General features: G+C 43.1%; 1 protein-coding gene across 4 annotated transcripts in view; it reads left to right on the plus strand.

Annotated features, from left to right (window-relative positions):
* Positions 1-12,053: 12,053 nt before the first annotated feature.
* Positions 12,054-17,153, plus strand: part of PRPF8 (pre-mRNA processing factor 8) — a 29,983-nt gene continuing 24,883 nt past the window's right edge. For 2 of the 4 annotated variants that reach the window (XR_014079547.1, XM_081580072.1), the window contains exons 1-8: positions 12,054-12,135; positions 12,325-12,435; positions 12,944-13,112; positions 15,381-15,545; positions 15,630-15,848; positions 15,985-16,197; positions 16,413-16,538; positions 16,633-16,738. Coding sequence is in view for 2 of the 4 variants with exons in the window: in XM_081580072.1 (XP_081436198.1) it covers positions 12,336-12,435; positions 12,944-13,112; positions 15,381-15,545; positions 15,630-15,848; positions 15,985-16,197; positions 16,413-16,538; positions 16,633-16,738 (1,098 nt within the window). In the remaining 2 variants the exon portion in view is untranslated. The remainder of the gene's footprint in view (positions 12,136-12,324; positions 12,436-12,943; positions 13,113-15,380; positions 15,546-15,629; positions 15,849-15,984; positions 16,198-16,412; positions 16,539-16,632; positions 16,739-17,153) is intronic. The other 2 variants (XR_014079548.1, XM_081580073.1) reach the window with 1 other exon arrangement.

Here is a 17,153-nt window from a genome sequence, read left to right on the forward strand (position 1 = left end):
CCCCAGCTCTTCCTAGAATCCAAATGTTTCCCCTCTGGCAGCAAGCAGGGGTGGGGGGCTGGGAGGATAGAGGAAATGAGGGGAGGAAGAGAGCGAGGCCTAGCCTAGGGTAGCTGCTGCAGGCTTTCCTTGACATATATTGAATTTTTAAAATTCATGTGAACTTTGCAGTCTGCTTCAAAATCTTTTCCCATCTCTTTTAATATAAAATAACACTTGAAATCACTTAAAAGTTGTAATACTTGAAAAAAAATTTTTTTAAATTTTACTAAATGTCAAGTGAAACTGTCGGTATCAGAATCCACGAAAATGTGCTGTTTTATTTTGTGGCTTTAACTATTTGGCACGCACCACTCTATTTCTCCTTTCAGCAAGTATTTATGAAGGTCCTACTATGTGTTTGGAACACAGGTGATGTAACAGTGAGTAAACAAGACAGAGACCAGGCTACAGGGAGCTGCAGGGAGGATATTGTTAAAGTGGGAAATTGAGGGACTTTCCTGGTGGTCCAATGGCTAAGACTCTGAACTCCCAATGCAGTGGGCCCAGGTTTGCTCCCTGGTCAGGGAACTAGAACCCAGATGCTGAAACTAAGAGTTCGCATGCTACAATGAAGATCAAAGATCTCAAGTGCTGCAACTAAGACCCAGCACAGCCAAACAAATAAAAAAAATTTTTTTAAGGTGGGAAATTGAGAAAGTAGGAGTCATCTGAAGGAGGGAAACCAGAGGTAAGGGATGTAGAAATGGGTCATCCACAGATTGAGGATGACTTGATGACATATTGAGGAAGAGATTGTTGCATTCTGACATTCAAGGGTTTGTCCAGGATGTTTCCTCCTGAACCTGCACCCTTTGCTGTGCTCCTGGTCTGTGCACAGCACTGCCATCAACTCACTGGTTAAGACAGGAACTTAAGAATCATCCTCAAGCCATACCACTCCACCTCCCACTCCCACACACACACATGTCCAATTAATCATCAGAGTTCAGAATGGCTTTCATATTCATTCCTTTCCATTTCTCTTATCCCACCCTGGCTGGAGTCACCATCATCTCTACCCTAGGTGACATGATGATGGCCTGGTGGCTATTTTCCACATAGTGACCAGTTTATGGTTGTTAAAATGCAAATTGGATCATGTCATTCTCTGCTTAATACATCCAGTGTTCCTCCTTTTTCAGATAGAGGCATAATTCATGATATGATCTGTAGGGTTCTGCATGGTGACCCTTGTCTACTGTCCAGATTCGTGGTACTGCCTTTCTTTTTTTTTTTTTTTAAGATTTGTTTATTTTGGGCTGTGCTGGGTCTTCATCACTGGCAGGCTTTCTCAGGTGGTAGCAAATGGGGGCTACTCTCTAGTTGTCATGTGTGGGTTTCTCATTGCAGTGGTTTCTCTCTTGTTGGGGAGCACAGGCTCTAAGGGCTCACAGGCTTTAGTAATTGTGGTGCCCAGGCTTAGTTGCCTCTCTGCGTGTGGCAACCTCCCAGACCAGGGATCGAATCCATGCTCCCTGCCTTGGCAGGTGGATTCTTAACCACTAGACTATCAAGGAAGCCCCATGGTACTTTCTGTTTCACTCCCCCTCCTTTTTTTTTCCCACCCTGCCATGCAGCTTAGTTTCCTGACCAGGATTTGAACCCAGCCCTGGCAGTGAAAGCACTGAGTCTTAATCATTGGACTGCCAGGGAACTCCCTCTGTGTCACTCTTTGTGTGGCTGTATTCAGTTTATAAAATATGCCATGCTTCTTCCTTTCTCAGGACCTTGCGCAGACAATGCCCAGTGCCTGGTAGGCTTTCCATTCTCCCGTTTCCGTCTTCCTGGCTCCCCTCCTTCTACTCCACCCCCTTTATCTTATACATTCTCACTTCTCATTGGAAGTGCTTATTACAAGTTTAATTGAAGGACTGATTATGAGCTCTTGCGGAAAGCTTCTAACATGAAAAATGTAGAATGTGAAAAACAGGGGAAAACACAGAGAGAGCAAAGACTATTCATGGAAAATAAAACTTCAGAAAAACTCATTATTTTCCTCAGAGAGATAAGGGAATATATTGTAAGCATGAGATAATATGCTACCAAAAATTTTTTTAAATCCAGACAGAATTAAAAGAGTATTTAGAAGTGTGATATTAGAAATGAAAAATTCATTGAAGAGTTGGAAGATAAAGTTGAGAAAATCTCCCAGAAAGAAGATATTAGGGACAAAAGTGAGACAATCATGGTACCAGTCCAAGACAACCAACATCAAAATAATGAAGAGTCCCAGAAAGAGAAAACTGAGAAAAAGGAAGGAAAGACAGAAAATCAAAAGGAAATCACAAATGAAATCATGAAAGAAAAATTTCAAAACCAAAGAACATGAGTTGCCATACTGATGGATCATTGAAATTCCCAGAAGAGTGAAAGAAAACAGATTCACATCAAGCAACAACAGAATTAAATTTCAGACCATTGAGATGAATGCTTCAGAGGGGAAGAGGGAAATGTTACATACAAACACCAGGAATCAAAATGACATTGAACTTCTAAATACCACACTGGAAGCTAAAAGGCAATCAAGCAACTTCACCAAAACTTTGAAGGAAATACAGTAAGATATCCAGTCAAACCATCAATCAAGTATGAGGGCAGAATAAAGGTATTTTCAGACATGCAAAGTCTAAAAATATTTATCTACCATGAACCTTTCTCAGAAAACCACTGGAAAATACACTCATGTGAAATAGATCGCCAGTCCGGGTTCGATGCATGAGACAGGGTGCTCAGGGCTGGTGCACTGGGATGACTCTGAGGGATGGGACGAGGAGGGTGGTGGGAGGGGGTTCAGGATGGGGAATACATGTACACCCACGGCTGATTCATGTCCATGTATGGCAAAAAACACTACAATATTATAAGGTAATTAGCCTCCAATTAAAATAAATACATTAATCAAAAAAACAAAAAGGAAAATACACTCCATCAAAATAAGGAAGTCAACCAAGAAAGAAGACCCAGACATATTAATAGAAAACAGGAGACCCCAGGTCAATGGTGTAAGGGGATCCTGGGAAGAGAGCTATACAACAAATAGAGAGGGAAACTTGGATATGCTGCAGCAGGTCATGAAGCTCTGGGAAAGACTTTTTTTGCAGGGGAAGGTGAAATTGATAGACTACCTTATATGTCTGAACATTTTTAAACATATTTAAAAACTAACAACAGCCAGAGCAGGAGTTGGCAAAGAATCCATTAAAAAAAAAACAACAACTAAGCAAATACAGCTACTAACTATGGGAAAAACAAACAGTTGCTTAGAAAAGGAAATGTAATCATCGTTTACTACTTGAATAAGTAAGCTGCAAATCTGTGGGTGCCTGTGGACAGAGAGGCATAATAAAGTTTTTGTGTGTAATTGTCTTTATTTTTTTCAAGATTTTTTTAATGTGGACCATTTTTAAAGTCTTTATTGAATTGTGGCACTATTGCTTCTGTTTTATGGTTTGGTTTGGTTTGGTTTTTTGGCCACAAGTCACATGGGATCTTAGCTCCCTGACCAGAGATGGAACCCACACCCACTGCATTGGAAGGTGAAGTCTTAACCACTTGTCTGTGTTTGTTTTATATTTTAACTTCATATAAAGTAGTGACGATAGAAGCCAGCTGGACGTGATTGCATTTGACAGAGGGGAGGGAGAGAGGACAACTTTGGGGAAGAGGGAGGGAAGGTGCAGTTTCCCGCTCTATAGCCTGGATCCTTAGCAAAGGGGCGATGTCTGCCCAGGAGGTAGGGCTGTACTTGAAAACTTAGGAAATAAATGAGCATCTCGGAGGCTGGGTATGCACTCCAGTACTGCTGAGTCCTTCACAGAAAGCCAGGGTGGTACAATAGGTCCTGGCTTCTACAGCCAGAATACTTGGATTTAAATCCCAGATTTTCCACTTATTAGTTACGTGGTCTTGGGCAAGTTACTTGACCTCTCTGTGCCCCAGTTCCCTTATTTGTATAATGGAAGGACAATAATAAGATTATCATGAGAATTAAATGAATTAATGTTAACTTGCTTAGAAAAGTTCCTGACACAGAGTAAATGCTCTATAAGGCCTAGCTATTACTACTGCATGCACAATTATGTAAACCTTGATTATTAATCTCACCAAAGTTACAATCATATTAGGAGTATGGGGTAGTGGAAGGCATATACATGCATATGAGAGGCTAAGGGGAAAGTTGGGGCTCCATTTTTTTATGAGAGAAGTATATTATACACACTGAGAAGTGTGTGTGGTTGCTCTGTGGGTTTGTGGGATTTTAGTTCTCCAACCAGGGATTGAACCTGTCCCCCACCCCTCACCGGCAGTGAAAGCACCAAGTCCTAACCACTGAACGGGCAGAAAATTCCCAGGATCTTCATTTTCTACAGTGGAATGTGAGTAGATAATGCCTCAAAGTAGAAAGTAGAGAAATAGCAATATAAGCTTATTGCTTGGTGAAATGGAAAAACAGGCCAAAATAATCAGCTAAAGTTGGTAGAAGTGATTTCTTTTGGGGAGAGAGAAATAGAGGGAGCATTGTTGGCTGTGCTTTGGAACAAACCATTGGAACAAGTTCTATAAGACTGTTTTAACTTCATAAAAAAATGAAAATCTTCCCTGGAGAAGGAAATGGCAACCCACTCCAGTATTCTTGCTTGGAAAAGTCCATGGACAGGAGTCTGGCAGGCTACAGTCCATGGGGTCACATGACTGAGCATGCATGCCTGAGGAGGGTGGAGGGAGACAGGTTGGTAGCAATAAACTGGTAGAACAACGACAACAACAAAAACTATACAAATCTTAAATGTATAATTAGCTATTTAACATCTGTGTTCCCATCTAGAATACAAGCTCCCACCACACTTGGCCTCTGTTTGGTCTGCTCTTCTCTTTATCTGGGCACCCTGGCAAGGCCAGCACCTGGAGGTGTGCATTAAGCCTTTGTAGAATTAAATCTTTTCAGTGTTAGGTATACTTTGCAAAGACATCCTGCATTGAACAGGAGTTTGGGCATGATAATCTCTGATGTCTTTGCTGGTTCTACGATTCTAATCTACCTTCTTTCTCATCTCAATTTCTCTTAACCCTCGTGCCTCTGGTTTAAATTCTTGTCTTTTTTCATGTCCAAATTTTCAAATGAATGGTGGATTCCCATTTCCTTCATTGTGTCATGATCCTCCTTGGCAACTGAGAAGCTTCCTCTCCCCTTATTTATATGACACTGCTCTCCTAGGTCAGAAAACTCTTTATCGAGCTTGTATCCTTTCTCAGTCGTCTTCTGCCTCGTACATCATTTCACATGACAGAGGGCTTCTTTTTCTTGAAAGTCTTCCTTCCTGTGTGCCTCTTCCAATTTTTCCAGCTGTGCCTTCCCTGGGTTTTTCAGGCCTTTTCTTATTCCAGATCATGTGTTTCTCCAGCCTTCCTCATCAGTTTTCTATTATTCTTTTTTCTATGTACTGATTCTTTCTCCTGGCTTTCTCATGAACTGATGGTTCAACCTCTCTTCTCTGTTCCTACACTGCCACTTGCGTATTTTAAGCCAGAAGACTCCTTCATCTATATCAGGGGTCCCCAAACTTCTGATGCTTAATGGTGGCTCAGGTGGTAAAGAATCTTCCTGCAATGCAGGGGACCTGGGTTCAATCCCTGGGTTGGGAAGATCCCCTGGAGAAGTGAATGACTACCCACTCCAGTATTCTTACAGGGTCACAAAGCAGGGTGGCGGGGGGTGGGGGGGTCACAAAGAGTCGGACATTACTGAGCAACTAACACACATAACACACAATAAATATCATGTGCTTGAATTATCCTGAAACTATTCCCATCAACTCCTGGTCGTGAAAGAATTGTTTTCCATGAAACTGATCCCTGGTGCCAAAAAGGCTGGGTACCACTGACCTAGATGACCCATAGTCCCCTCCAAGTCCAGTTTTAAACCTCTTAAACAATGAGGAGAGTGGTTTGGGTAAAATTAATAACAATGGCAGCTCATATTTTCTGTTCTGATCTGTTTCTGGCTTGGTCACTTTCCTACTCAACTGAACTTCATCAGATTAACTCAAGATACACTGTGTTTGAACAGTTACAAGACATTAAGAGAAGTTCTTGATTCTTTTAGTCTTAGTTTCTTCATTTGCAAATTATTTTGGTGGCACAAGTGTTTTCCATCTTTAAAAGAAAAAGTTTGGAAATCATTGGCAATTAGGTCAAAACTCTGCTTGGAATTCAAGACCAGCTTTGATTTGGCCCCAATTTTCTCATCCGTATCATTTATGTTTCTGAGAAGAACATATAAGATGATATAGCAGTACGGTTAAGAACAGAAGTGCCAGGGACTTCCCTGGTGATCCATTGTTTAAAAATCCACCTTGTAATGTAGGGGACGTGGGTTTGATCCAAGATCCAACATGCTGCAGAGCAACTACTGAGCCTGTACACTGTAACTAAAGATCCTAACGACAGCCAAAAAAAACAAAACAAACCCCACAAGCTCCAGACCATTATTTACCATCTCTATTATTTGCTGTATGTGGGGCCTTGAGCAAGAAATTCGGTTTCTCTGAGCTTCAGTTTGTTCATCTACAAAATGAGGCTAAATAATAGCACCTACCTCACTGAATTATTGTGACAATAAAATGAACAGTTGCATATAAGTTAGAGAGAGACTGACACATAGTTTATTAATCAAGTGCCCCAAAGCAGGTTACTCAACCTTTCTGAGTCTGGGTTTCTCATCAGTAAAATGGAGATAATAATATCTATTTCATAAGGTTGTTTTGAGGACTAAGTTAGCTGATTTATTAACTGTTTTGAAATACTTTTGAGGCTCACAAGGAAGTTGCAAAAATAGCAGAGAGAGCATAAAGATAAACATATAGCTCAACGGGACAGAATTGAGAGTTCAGAAACAAACAAATGGTCAGTTGATTTTTGACAAAGAACAAAGAGTAGTCTTTTTAACAAAGGGTGCTGAAACAATTGGATATCTACATGCAAAAGAATAAATTTGGATCCCTATCTCACACCACATGCAAAAATGAATTCAAAGTGAATCATAAATAGGTAAGAGCTGAAACTACAACACTCTTGGAAGAAACATAGGATTGCATCATTGTGACTTGGGTTAGGCAATGATTTCTAAGATATGACATCGAAATCATAAGCAGTAGAAGATTTGATAAGTTAGGCTTCATGCAAATTAAAAATGTCTGTGCTTCAAAGAATATCATCCAGAAAGTGAAAAGATAATCCAAAGAACAGGAGAAAAATTGCACATATCATATATATAACAGGGAACTTGTATCTAGAATACATAGAGACAGTTCCATTTTAAGACAGGCAAAGGATCTGAAAGGACATTTCTCCAAAGAAAACATATATGTGCTACAACAAGGATGAACCTCAAAAACATGCTAAGTAAAAGAAGCTAGTCACAAAAGTTATAAAGTCACTATCTTATGATTCCATTTATATGAAATATACAGATCATGCAACTCTATAGAGACAAAAAGTAGATTAGTATTTGCCTAGGGCTGAAGTGGGATTTGATTTAGGTCATACCTGAATAGTCTAGTGGTTTTCCCTACTTTCTTCAATTTAAATCTGAATTTGGCAATAAGGAGTTCATGATCTGAGCCATAGTCAGCTCCCGGTCTTGTTTTTGCTGACTGTATAGAGCTTCTCTATCTTTGGCTGCAAAGAATATAATCAATCTAATTTCGGTATTGACCATTTGGTGATGTCCATGTGTAGAGTCTTCTCTTGGGTTGTTGGAAGAGGGTGTTTGCTATGACTGGTGCGTTCTCTTGGCAAAACCCTATTAGCCTTTGACCTGCTTTGTTTTGTACTCCAAGGCCAAATTTGCCTGTTACTCCAGGTATCTCTTGACTTCCTACTTTTGCATTCTAGTCCCCTATAATGAAAAGGACATCTTTTTTGGGTGTTAGTTCTAGAAGGTCTTGTAGGTTTTCATCGAACTGTTCAAATTCAGTTTCTTCAGCATTACTGGTTGGGGCATAGACTTGAATTACTGTGATACTGAATGGTTTGCTTGGAAATGAACCGAGATCATTCTGTCGTTTTTGAGACTGCATCCAAGTACTGCATTGCGGACTCTTGTTTACTATGAGGGCTACTGAAGGAAAGTCACATGGCTCAAAACAGCCTGGAGTTAAAACTCCCCTCCTGCCCTCCCCACCATTCTATGCAAAACAAAGAACTCTCTCACCCAAAGAAAAAAGGGTTCTTAAGGTTGATTACGCCCAGCTCCCAGCCGGTCCAGCCTCTGGCCGATCTCCAGAATTCCTTGCCCCAGCCATTTAAGAGATAACTACTCTGAACAACCTTGGAAAAGAACAGGCCCCCTTAAGACAGTAGAGTTCCACATATGTGCCTAATATACTTACTCTTTTCTTGGGTTAGTGCAGCAGCTCACTAATCTGACTGCTGCCCCTTCTCACCTCATTAAAGGTGATCTGTTCCTGTAAAGTGCCAGTCTTGTTCTTTTTTCCGAACCTCGCCTTCTCTAACTCCCTTACCCTACAGCTACTCCATTTCTTCTAAGGGATTCTTGCTCACAGTAGTAGATATAATGGATCATCTGAGTTAAATTCACCCATACCAGTCCATGTTAGTTCCCTGATTCCTAAAATGTCGATGTTCACTCTTGCCATCTCCTGTTTGATCACTTCCAATTTGTCTTGATTCATGGACCCAACATTCCAGATTCCTATGCAATATTGCTCTTTACATCGTCGGACTTTATTTCCATCACCAGTCACATCCACAACTGGGTATACTGTCACCCTGCTTATTTAACTTATATGCAGGGTACATCATGCCAAATGCTGGGCTGGATGAAGCACAAGCTGGAATCAAGATTGCTGGGAGAAATATCAATAACCTCAGATATGCAGATAACACCACCTTTATGACAGAAAGCAAAGAACTAACAAGCCTCTTGATGAAAGTGAAAGAGGAGAGTGAAAAAGTTGGCTTAAAACTCAACAGTCAGAAAACTAAGATCATGGCATATGGCTCCATCACTTCATGGCAAACAGATGGGGAGACAATGGCAACAGTGAGAGACTTTCTTTTCTTGGGCTCCAAAATCACTGCAGACACGACTGAAGCCATGAAATTAAAAGACGCTTGCTCCTTGGAAGAAAAGCTATGACCAACCTAGACAGTATATTAAAAAGCAGAGACATTACTTTGCCAACAAAGGTCCCTCTAGTCAAGGCTATGGTTTTTCCAGTAGTCATGTACAGATGTGAGAGTTGGACCATAAAGAAAGCTGAGTGCCAAAGAATTGATGCTTTGGAACTGTGGTGTTGGAAAAGACTCTTGAGAGTCCCCTGGACTGCAAGGAGATCCAACCAGTCCATCCTAAAGGAAATCAGTCCTGAATATTCATTGGAAGGACTGATGGTAAAGCTGAAACTCCACTATTTGGCCACCTGATGTGAAGAACTGACTCATTGGAGAAGACGCTTATGCTGGGAGACATTGAATGCGGGAGGAGAAGGGGACTACAGAGGATGAGATGGTTGGATGTCATCACCAACTCGATGGACATGAGTTTGAGTAAGTTCTACAAGTTGGTGATGGACAAGGAAGCCTGGTGTGCTGCAGTCCATGGGGTCTCAAAGAGTTGGACATGACTGAGCAACTGAACTGAAGGGCTGAGGAGAAGGAGATGGGAAGAAATGGGGCGTAAATACTAATAGGTACATGGTTTCTTTCGAGAATGTTTCAGAACTAGGTAGTGACAATTGCACAACTCTATAAATATATTAAAAGCCATTGGATTGTATACTTTAAACAGGTGAACTTTATGGACTGCAAATTATTTCTCAATAATGCCATTTAGAAAATAGTACAGTGAGTCCCTGTGTACCCTGCACCCTCTTGAGAACTTCTTACATAGCAACAGGACATAACAGTAGCAGGACAATTGAAACTAGGAAGCTGACATTGGTACAATACCATTAACTAAAACAGACGATATTAGAATTTTAGCAGGTTTTAGAATAATGCCTGGCCCACAGTGAACCTTATACAAATGCTAAGGACTTCACGACACTGACGATGATGAACATAATAAAGATAATACTGAACTTTCTATTGCAGCCAGGTTGATTTGTTGGTTGCTTTCAGAATATGCCAAGTTTCTTTCTTTCCAAACTCTAACCTTAGCATTTACCACCACCCGGGATTCCTTTTTCCTTCCTCTTTCTTCACCTCCTCAAATCCTTTATATCACCCATCTCCAACACATCTCTAATACTGCTCCTCTCTTCTTTGAACTACATAAACCTCCACATCAGTCTGCAATGGCCTGGACTCTCCTTTGCATAGGTGTCACTTTCTCCTGTGAGTCCTAAATTCCCGTCTAGATGAAGAAGCTGTAAGGATTACAAGTCCTCTGCATCCTCCACAATCAACTTGGTGAGTGTTTGAACAAACTGATCTAAGTCAGATTCAAAGTTGTTACCAAAAACGGAGCAAGAGGGATGAAATGTAAAACAAGGAAGGCAAGGAGATGTAGGGCAATTCAAGTAGCAAGACATTAACTAGAGCCTGCGTGAGTTAAGAAGCAGTTATAGGGTATTCATTATACACTCCATAGGGTTGCCAGAGACAGAAAATAGGAATGGAGAGGGAGGGGGAGAAAATTTTCTGCAGTGTAGTTCCCCACTACTTCCTTTATTTTTGACGGTTCAATGACTAACTCCTCCCTGACAACCAAGGGTTAAATACCCTGCCCCCGAATTCCTATCACAGGGCATCACAAGAGCTTGGGTTCTTGTCTGCCTTTGGGCTACCTGTTGAGCTCCTGGCGATTGGCTTTCCCCTCTCCCCACCTGTCCCCCTCCCCAACCCCTGATACATTAGTGAGCATTCAATAAATGATGGCTGAATTAACGACTGAACGCATGAACAAAGACTGACTGACTCGGAGCTAGTACCACACGTTAAGTCTAAATACAGAAGCCTAGACACTGAGTCAAGTGCAAATTTCCACGTGCAGGCGTGCTCAATCGTGTCTGACTCCTTGCGATCCCGTGAACTGTAGCCCGTCAGGCTTCCCATGATCAGACATGGGATTCTCCAGGGAAGAATACTGGAGTGCGTTGCCATTTCCTCCTCCCGCGGATCTTCCCAACCGAGGGATCGAACCCGTGTCTCCTGCCAATCGTGCATTGGCAGGCGGATTCTTTACCACTGAGCCACCTGGGAAGACCCAAATTTCGACAAATTTATTAAAATTCTGGAAGCTTGGGTTTCCAGTGGCCCCAGGAGAGTTGCAAAGTTGCTTCCCCGGTAGCTCTGACGGTCGAGAAGGCAATGGCAACCCACTCCAGCACTCTTGCCTGGAAACTCCCATGTGGGGAAGCCTGGTAGGCTGTAGTCCATTGGGTCGCGAAGAGTCGGACGCGACTGGGCGACTTCACTTTCACTTTTCACTTTCATGCATTGGAGAAGGAAATGGCAACCCACTCCAGTGTTCTTGCCTGGAGAATCCCAGGGACGGCGGAGCCTGACGGGCTGCCGTCTATGGGGTCGCACAGAGTCGGGCACGACTGAAGCGACTTAGCAGCAGCAGCAGCAGCTCTGACGGTAAAGAATCTGCCTGCAATACAGGAGGCCGGGTTCGATCCCTGGGTCAGGAAGAGCCCCTGGAGAAGGGAATGGCAACCCACTTTAGTATTCTTGCCCGGAAAATCCCATGAACAGAAGGGCCTGGCAGGCTACAGTCCGTGGAATTTCAAAGAATTCGACACCGCTGAGCAACTAACACTTTCACTTTCAGGCCAGTCGCCGCTGAGGCCCTAGAAACTGTTCCACAAAAAAGGAAGGAGGGGCTTGCATTCATTTCGACCACACCCCTCGCGCTCAATACTTCCGCCCTTGGTCCCGCCCCTTCCTGTGCGAATTGCAACTCTAACTGATGAGTTCGCCAAACCGCCTGAGTACTTTGACGCCTATTGGGTCAACCGCTGAAGCCGGGTTGCGTACTTCCTGGCTTTAGGAACGCGGAGCGGACGTAGACTTGCCGCCATTGCCTTGCGGGAAAGCGGCCGTCTGTGTGAGGGGCTGTTAGGGGTGCGTGGCGGGCTGTAAGGGCCAGGTTGCGGGAGGCGAGGTTAAGGTGGGGCTGAGCGGCCAGACGGACTGGGCCGGCGCACTCTGAGCGAGGCGGAGCTGCAGGCGGGGGGTTTCGACGTGTTTCTGCGGCCCCTCTTGAGGGCCTGGGCCCTGTTCGTTAATTTTTTTTCTTTCGCTGCTTCCCAGATTCTCCGGGCATGGCCGGAGTATTTCCTTACCGAGGGCCGGGTAACCCGGTGCCTGGCCCTCTGGCCCCGCTGCCAGACTACATGTCGGAGGAGAAGCTGCAGGAGAAAGGTGAAGAAAGCGTTCGGGAGCGGCGCTTGGGGGCGGGTGTGCCGGCGTGCGCGTGCGCGCAGCGGGTTTGACCCCGTTCCCTGTTTTGTCAGGTGTCAAAATAGGTGGTGCATTTATTAGCTCCCATTTATTTTTTCGTCTAATCGAGTCTCTGAAATCATCCTTTTTTTTATTTTTAAGTGCCTATTACTTGTAGGCATTGATCCAGACAATAGGGATACAATAGTGATGCAGACAAAACCTCTTACCTTACAGGGTTTAAATTGCAAAGAGACATAAGCAGTTGGGAAAAAAAAGGTTTAATTAGTTGTACCAAAAATACCAGGCAATGATAAATGGCTGGCAAAGATAAAAAAAGTAAAGCAGAGCAAGTTGACAAGAGAATTGGCAGGGAGTGTTCCTTCTGGATGCCCACCCTCTGTCACGCATCCTGACAGAAACTCAGCTGGGGGGGGGGGCGGGATTAAGCTAATTATGTGCAGGTCTTTAAACTGAGGTGTCTTTGCAGCCCGAAAATGGCAGCAATTGCAGGCCAAGCGCTATGCCGAAAAGCGGAAGTTTGGATTTGTGGATGCGCAGAAGGAAGACATGCCTCCAGAACATGTCAGGAAGATCATCCGAGACCATGGAGACATGACCAACAGGAAGTTCCGGCATGATAAAAGGGTGTACTTGGGGTAAGGAACATCGTGGAATTATTTCATTTGGAATTTGGTCCCTTTTTCTTCTCCTTGTCTCTTATGTTTCAGTCCTGGAGAGCTGCTGTCATTTTGGGACTTTTAATGTTCTCAGACAGCTCATCTGGGTGGTTATCCATTTTAAATAAAGTTCATTTGTATCATTTGTTGTTCAGTTCAGTCACTCAGTCGTGACCATTTCTTTGCGACCCCATGGACTGCAGCACACCGGGCTTCCCTGTCCATCACCAACTCTCAGAGCTTGCTTAAACTCATGTCCATCAAGTTGGTGATGCCATCCAACCATCTCATCCTCTGTCATCCCTTTCTCTTTCTGCCTTCAATCTTGCTCAGCATCAGGGTCTTTCCCAATGAGTCAGTTCTTCACATCTGGTGACCAAAGTAGTGGAGTTTCAGCTTCAGCACCAATGAACATTCAGGACTTATTTCCTTTAGGATGGACTGGTTGGATCTCCTTGCAGTCCAAGAGACTCAAGAGTCTTCTCCAACACCACAGTTCAAAAGCATCAATTCTTCGGCACTAAGCTTTCTTTATACTCCAACTCTCACATCCATACATGACTACTGGAAAAACCATAGCTTTGACTAGACAGACTTTTGTTGGCAAAGTAATGTCTCTGCTTTTTAATATGCTGTCTAGGTTGGTCATAGGTTTTCTTCCAAGGAGCAAGCGTCTTTTAATTTCATGGCTTCAGTCGCATCTGCAGTGGTTTTGGAGCCCAAGAAAATAAAGTCTGTCACTGTTTCCATTGTTTCTCCATCTATTTGCCATGAAGTGATGGGACCAGATGCCATGATCTTAGTTTTCTGAATGTTGAGTTTTATGCCAACTTTTTTCACTCTCCTTTACTTTCATCAAGAGGCTCGTTAGTTCTTCTTTGTTTTCTGCCATAGGGTGGTGTTATCTGCATATCTAAGGTTTTGATATTTCTCCCAGCAATGTTGATTCCATTTGTTGTTAAATTCACATACAGGGATGTTATACAATATTTCTCCTTCTTTGTCTGACATCACTCAGTATGACAATCTCTAGATCCATCTGAATTGCTACAAAAGGCATTGTTTCCTTCTTTTTTATGGCTGAGTGTTATTCCATTTGCCTGGAGAATCCCAGGGACGGCGGAGCCTGGTGGGCTGCCATCTATGGGGTCGCATAGAGTCGGACACGACTGAAGCGACTTAGCAGCAGCAGATATTCCATTGTACTAATGTATATGTACTACATCTTTTTTGTCCATTCATCTGTTGATCTCCATTCAGGTTGTTTTCATGTTCTGGCTGTTGTAAGTAGTACTGCAGTGAACAGTGGGCTTCATGTTTGTTTTCAAATTGTGGTTTTCTTTGTATACATGCCCAGGAGTAGGATTGCTGGCTTACATGGTAGCTCTGATATTTAGTTTTTTAAGGAACCTCCATATTGTTCTCCTTAGTGACTGTAACAATTTATGTTACTACCAACAATGTAGGATGTTCTCAGTTATGTACTTTGTTGTTCTGATTCTTTTCCCTGATCTGGGACTGGAGTTTTTAATTTGTCCTATTGATACTATCATGAGACATCTCTATCTTTGAGTGAATTAAAGCCCAGAGCAGGACACCTGTACATTCTTGTTGCCTGTAACTCCTAAGTGATAAGATCTTCAGGTTCGAGGGTAGTTACATCCTGAGGTCTTTGTATCCTTTTGTTTTCCCAAAGTGGGTGAGTACAGGTACAAATACTTTAGCAGATCCTTTTTCATTTTTACACAAAAGTGTTAGCCACTTAATGAACTAGTCTAAGACAGCAATGGAAGATGTGTTTATTTCAAAAGTATTTGAGAACTGTGCTAGGTGCCAGGGATATAGCAATAATCAGGAAGTAACAGCCTTTCTGGAGCTTATGCCCTACTGACATAACAGACAAATGGTGAAAATAAAGTGTAGTGAATATTTTATTATTTAGGGAAAGGTACAGAGAGAATAGAATGTGGGATAGCCTAAAAGCTGTTTTTGGGGAGATAGCTGGTGATTTAGAGGGATAAAACCCAGTATTATGGGACAGTGATGTTTAAGAAAAAAAGTGGCACTGTTGGAGGTGGGGAGGCAGAGTTCCTGGTCACAGAGGGCCTGTGTACTATGTTTAGGAGTTTAGACTGTAAGGCCTGTTTTCTGTGGAATGTGATACTATGATACCTTGTTACTTCTCTGCATGGCTCAGGTAGCAGAACACTTTGTCATTTCTAATCATCTCTCTTCCTGTTGTTACAGTGCCCTCAAGTACATGCCGCATGCAGTCCTCAAGCTCCTGGAGAACATGCCTATGCCTTGGGAGCAGATTCGGGATGTGCCTGTGCTGTACCACATCACCGGAGCCATTTCCTTTGTCAATGAGATCCCCTGGGTCATTGAACCTGTCTACATCTCCCAGTGGGGGTGAGAAGGGCTGGAGTGTGGGGTGTAGTAGTGGCGGTTGAGGGGGCACTATGCAGAAACTGTTCGTGACATTGTGACTTCCAGGTCAATGTGGATTATGATGCGTCGGGAAAAAAGAGACAGGAGGCATTTCAAGAGGATGCGTTTCCCCCCTTTTGATGATGAGGAGCCACCTTTGGACTATGCTGACAATATCCTAGATGTTGAGCCACTGGAAGCCATTCAGCTAGAGCTGGACCCTGAGGAGGATGCCCCTGTGTTGGACTGGTTCTATGACCACCAGCCATTGAGGGATAGCCGGAAGTGAGTGATAATTGGAATTACCACATCTGTGAGGGTTTGGAACTCCAGAGGGGGTCCTGGGAGACCAGTAGGTAGCATGACCTGGCTAGCTAGTACACCTACTTGAACTTACATGGGCCACTCTTTTTTTCCCTAGGTATGTAAATGGTTCCACTTACCAGCGCTGGCAGTTCACATTGCCTATGATGTCCACTCTCTACCGCCTGGCCAATCAGCTCTTGACAGACTTGGTTGATGACAATTACTTCTATCTGTTTGATCTGAAGGCCTTTTTTACATCCAAGGCACTTAATATGGCCATTCCTGGAGGCCCCAAATTTGAGCCTCTTGTCCGAGACATCAACCTACAGTAAGTTGGAGAGGGTAGAGTATTTTTACATTAAAAAAATAAAGTTTAAATAAATTAATTTTTTAATTGAAAGATAATTGCTTTACAGAATTGTTTTGGTTTCTGCTCAACATCAACATGAAGCAGCCATCGTAAAATCTAATCTTGATCCTTTAGATCCCTTGTAGTTTCCAAACTGCCCAACTCAGCTGCTCACCCTTGATTCTGTGCCCTAGGGATGAAGATTGGAATGAATTCAATGACATTAACAAGATCATCATCCGGCAGCCTATCCGCACCGAGTACAAGATTGCGTTTCCTTACCTGTACAACAACCTGCCGCACCATGTCCACCTCACCTGGTGAGAGAGCTGGAGCCCAGCTAGGTGAAAGGGGATGCTGGCATTTCGGTTGGGCCAGGGAGGAGAACCTTGGCTGACCCTTGTTTCATTTCAGGTACCACACTCCTAATGTTGTGTTCATCAAAACTGAGGATCCTGATTTGCCAGCTTTCTACTTTGATCCTTTGATCAACCCAATTTCCCATAGACACTCTGTCAAGGTGAGAGGAAGGGACATTTGACCTCAATTCTTCCAGAGAAATTTCCTGGCTGGGCAGAAGCATGACTAGATAAAAGTTCAGCTAGAGGGAGACGTGATTTCCATCCTTAAGTGTTCTCCTCAAGCTGTAAGAGGGGAACTGTAATGTGAGAGTTTGGCACTTGACTCAGACCGAGTTATTGATATTATCTTGGTTTCTGTGATTACCCATCTGAGTTTTATTGTTTCTCCTTTGGGATTCTAATCTTATTCTGGTCTGTTTCCAGAAAAATTTTTTATTTTTCAAAATATTTTTTTATTATTTATTTGGCTGCACCAGGCCTTAGTTGTGGCATGCGGGATCTAGTTCCCTGATCAGGGATCACACCTGCGTCCCTTGCATTGGAAGTGCAGAGTCCTATCCACTGGACCACCAG

The sequence above is a fragment of the Giraffa tippelskirchi genome, chromosome 3, assembly GCF_054371585.1.
Source record: "Giraffa tippelskirchi isolate mGirTip1 chromosome 3, T2T-mGirTip1v1.2.pri, whole genome shotgun sequence".
Lineage (NCBI taxonomy): Eukaryota > Metazoa > Chordata > Mammalia > Artiodactyla > Giraffidae > Giraffa > Giraffa tippelskirchi.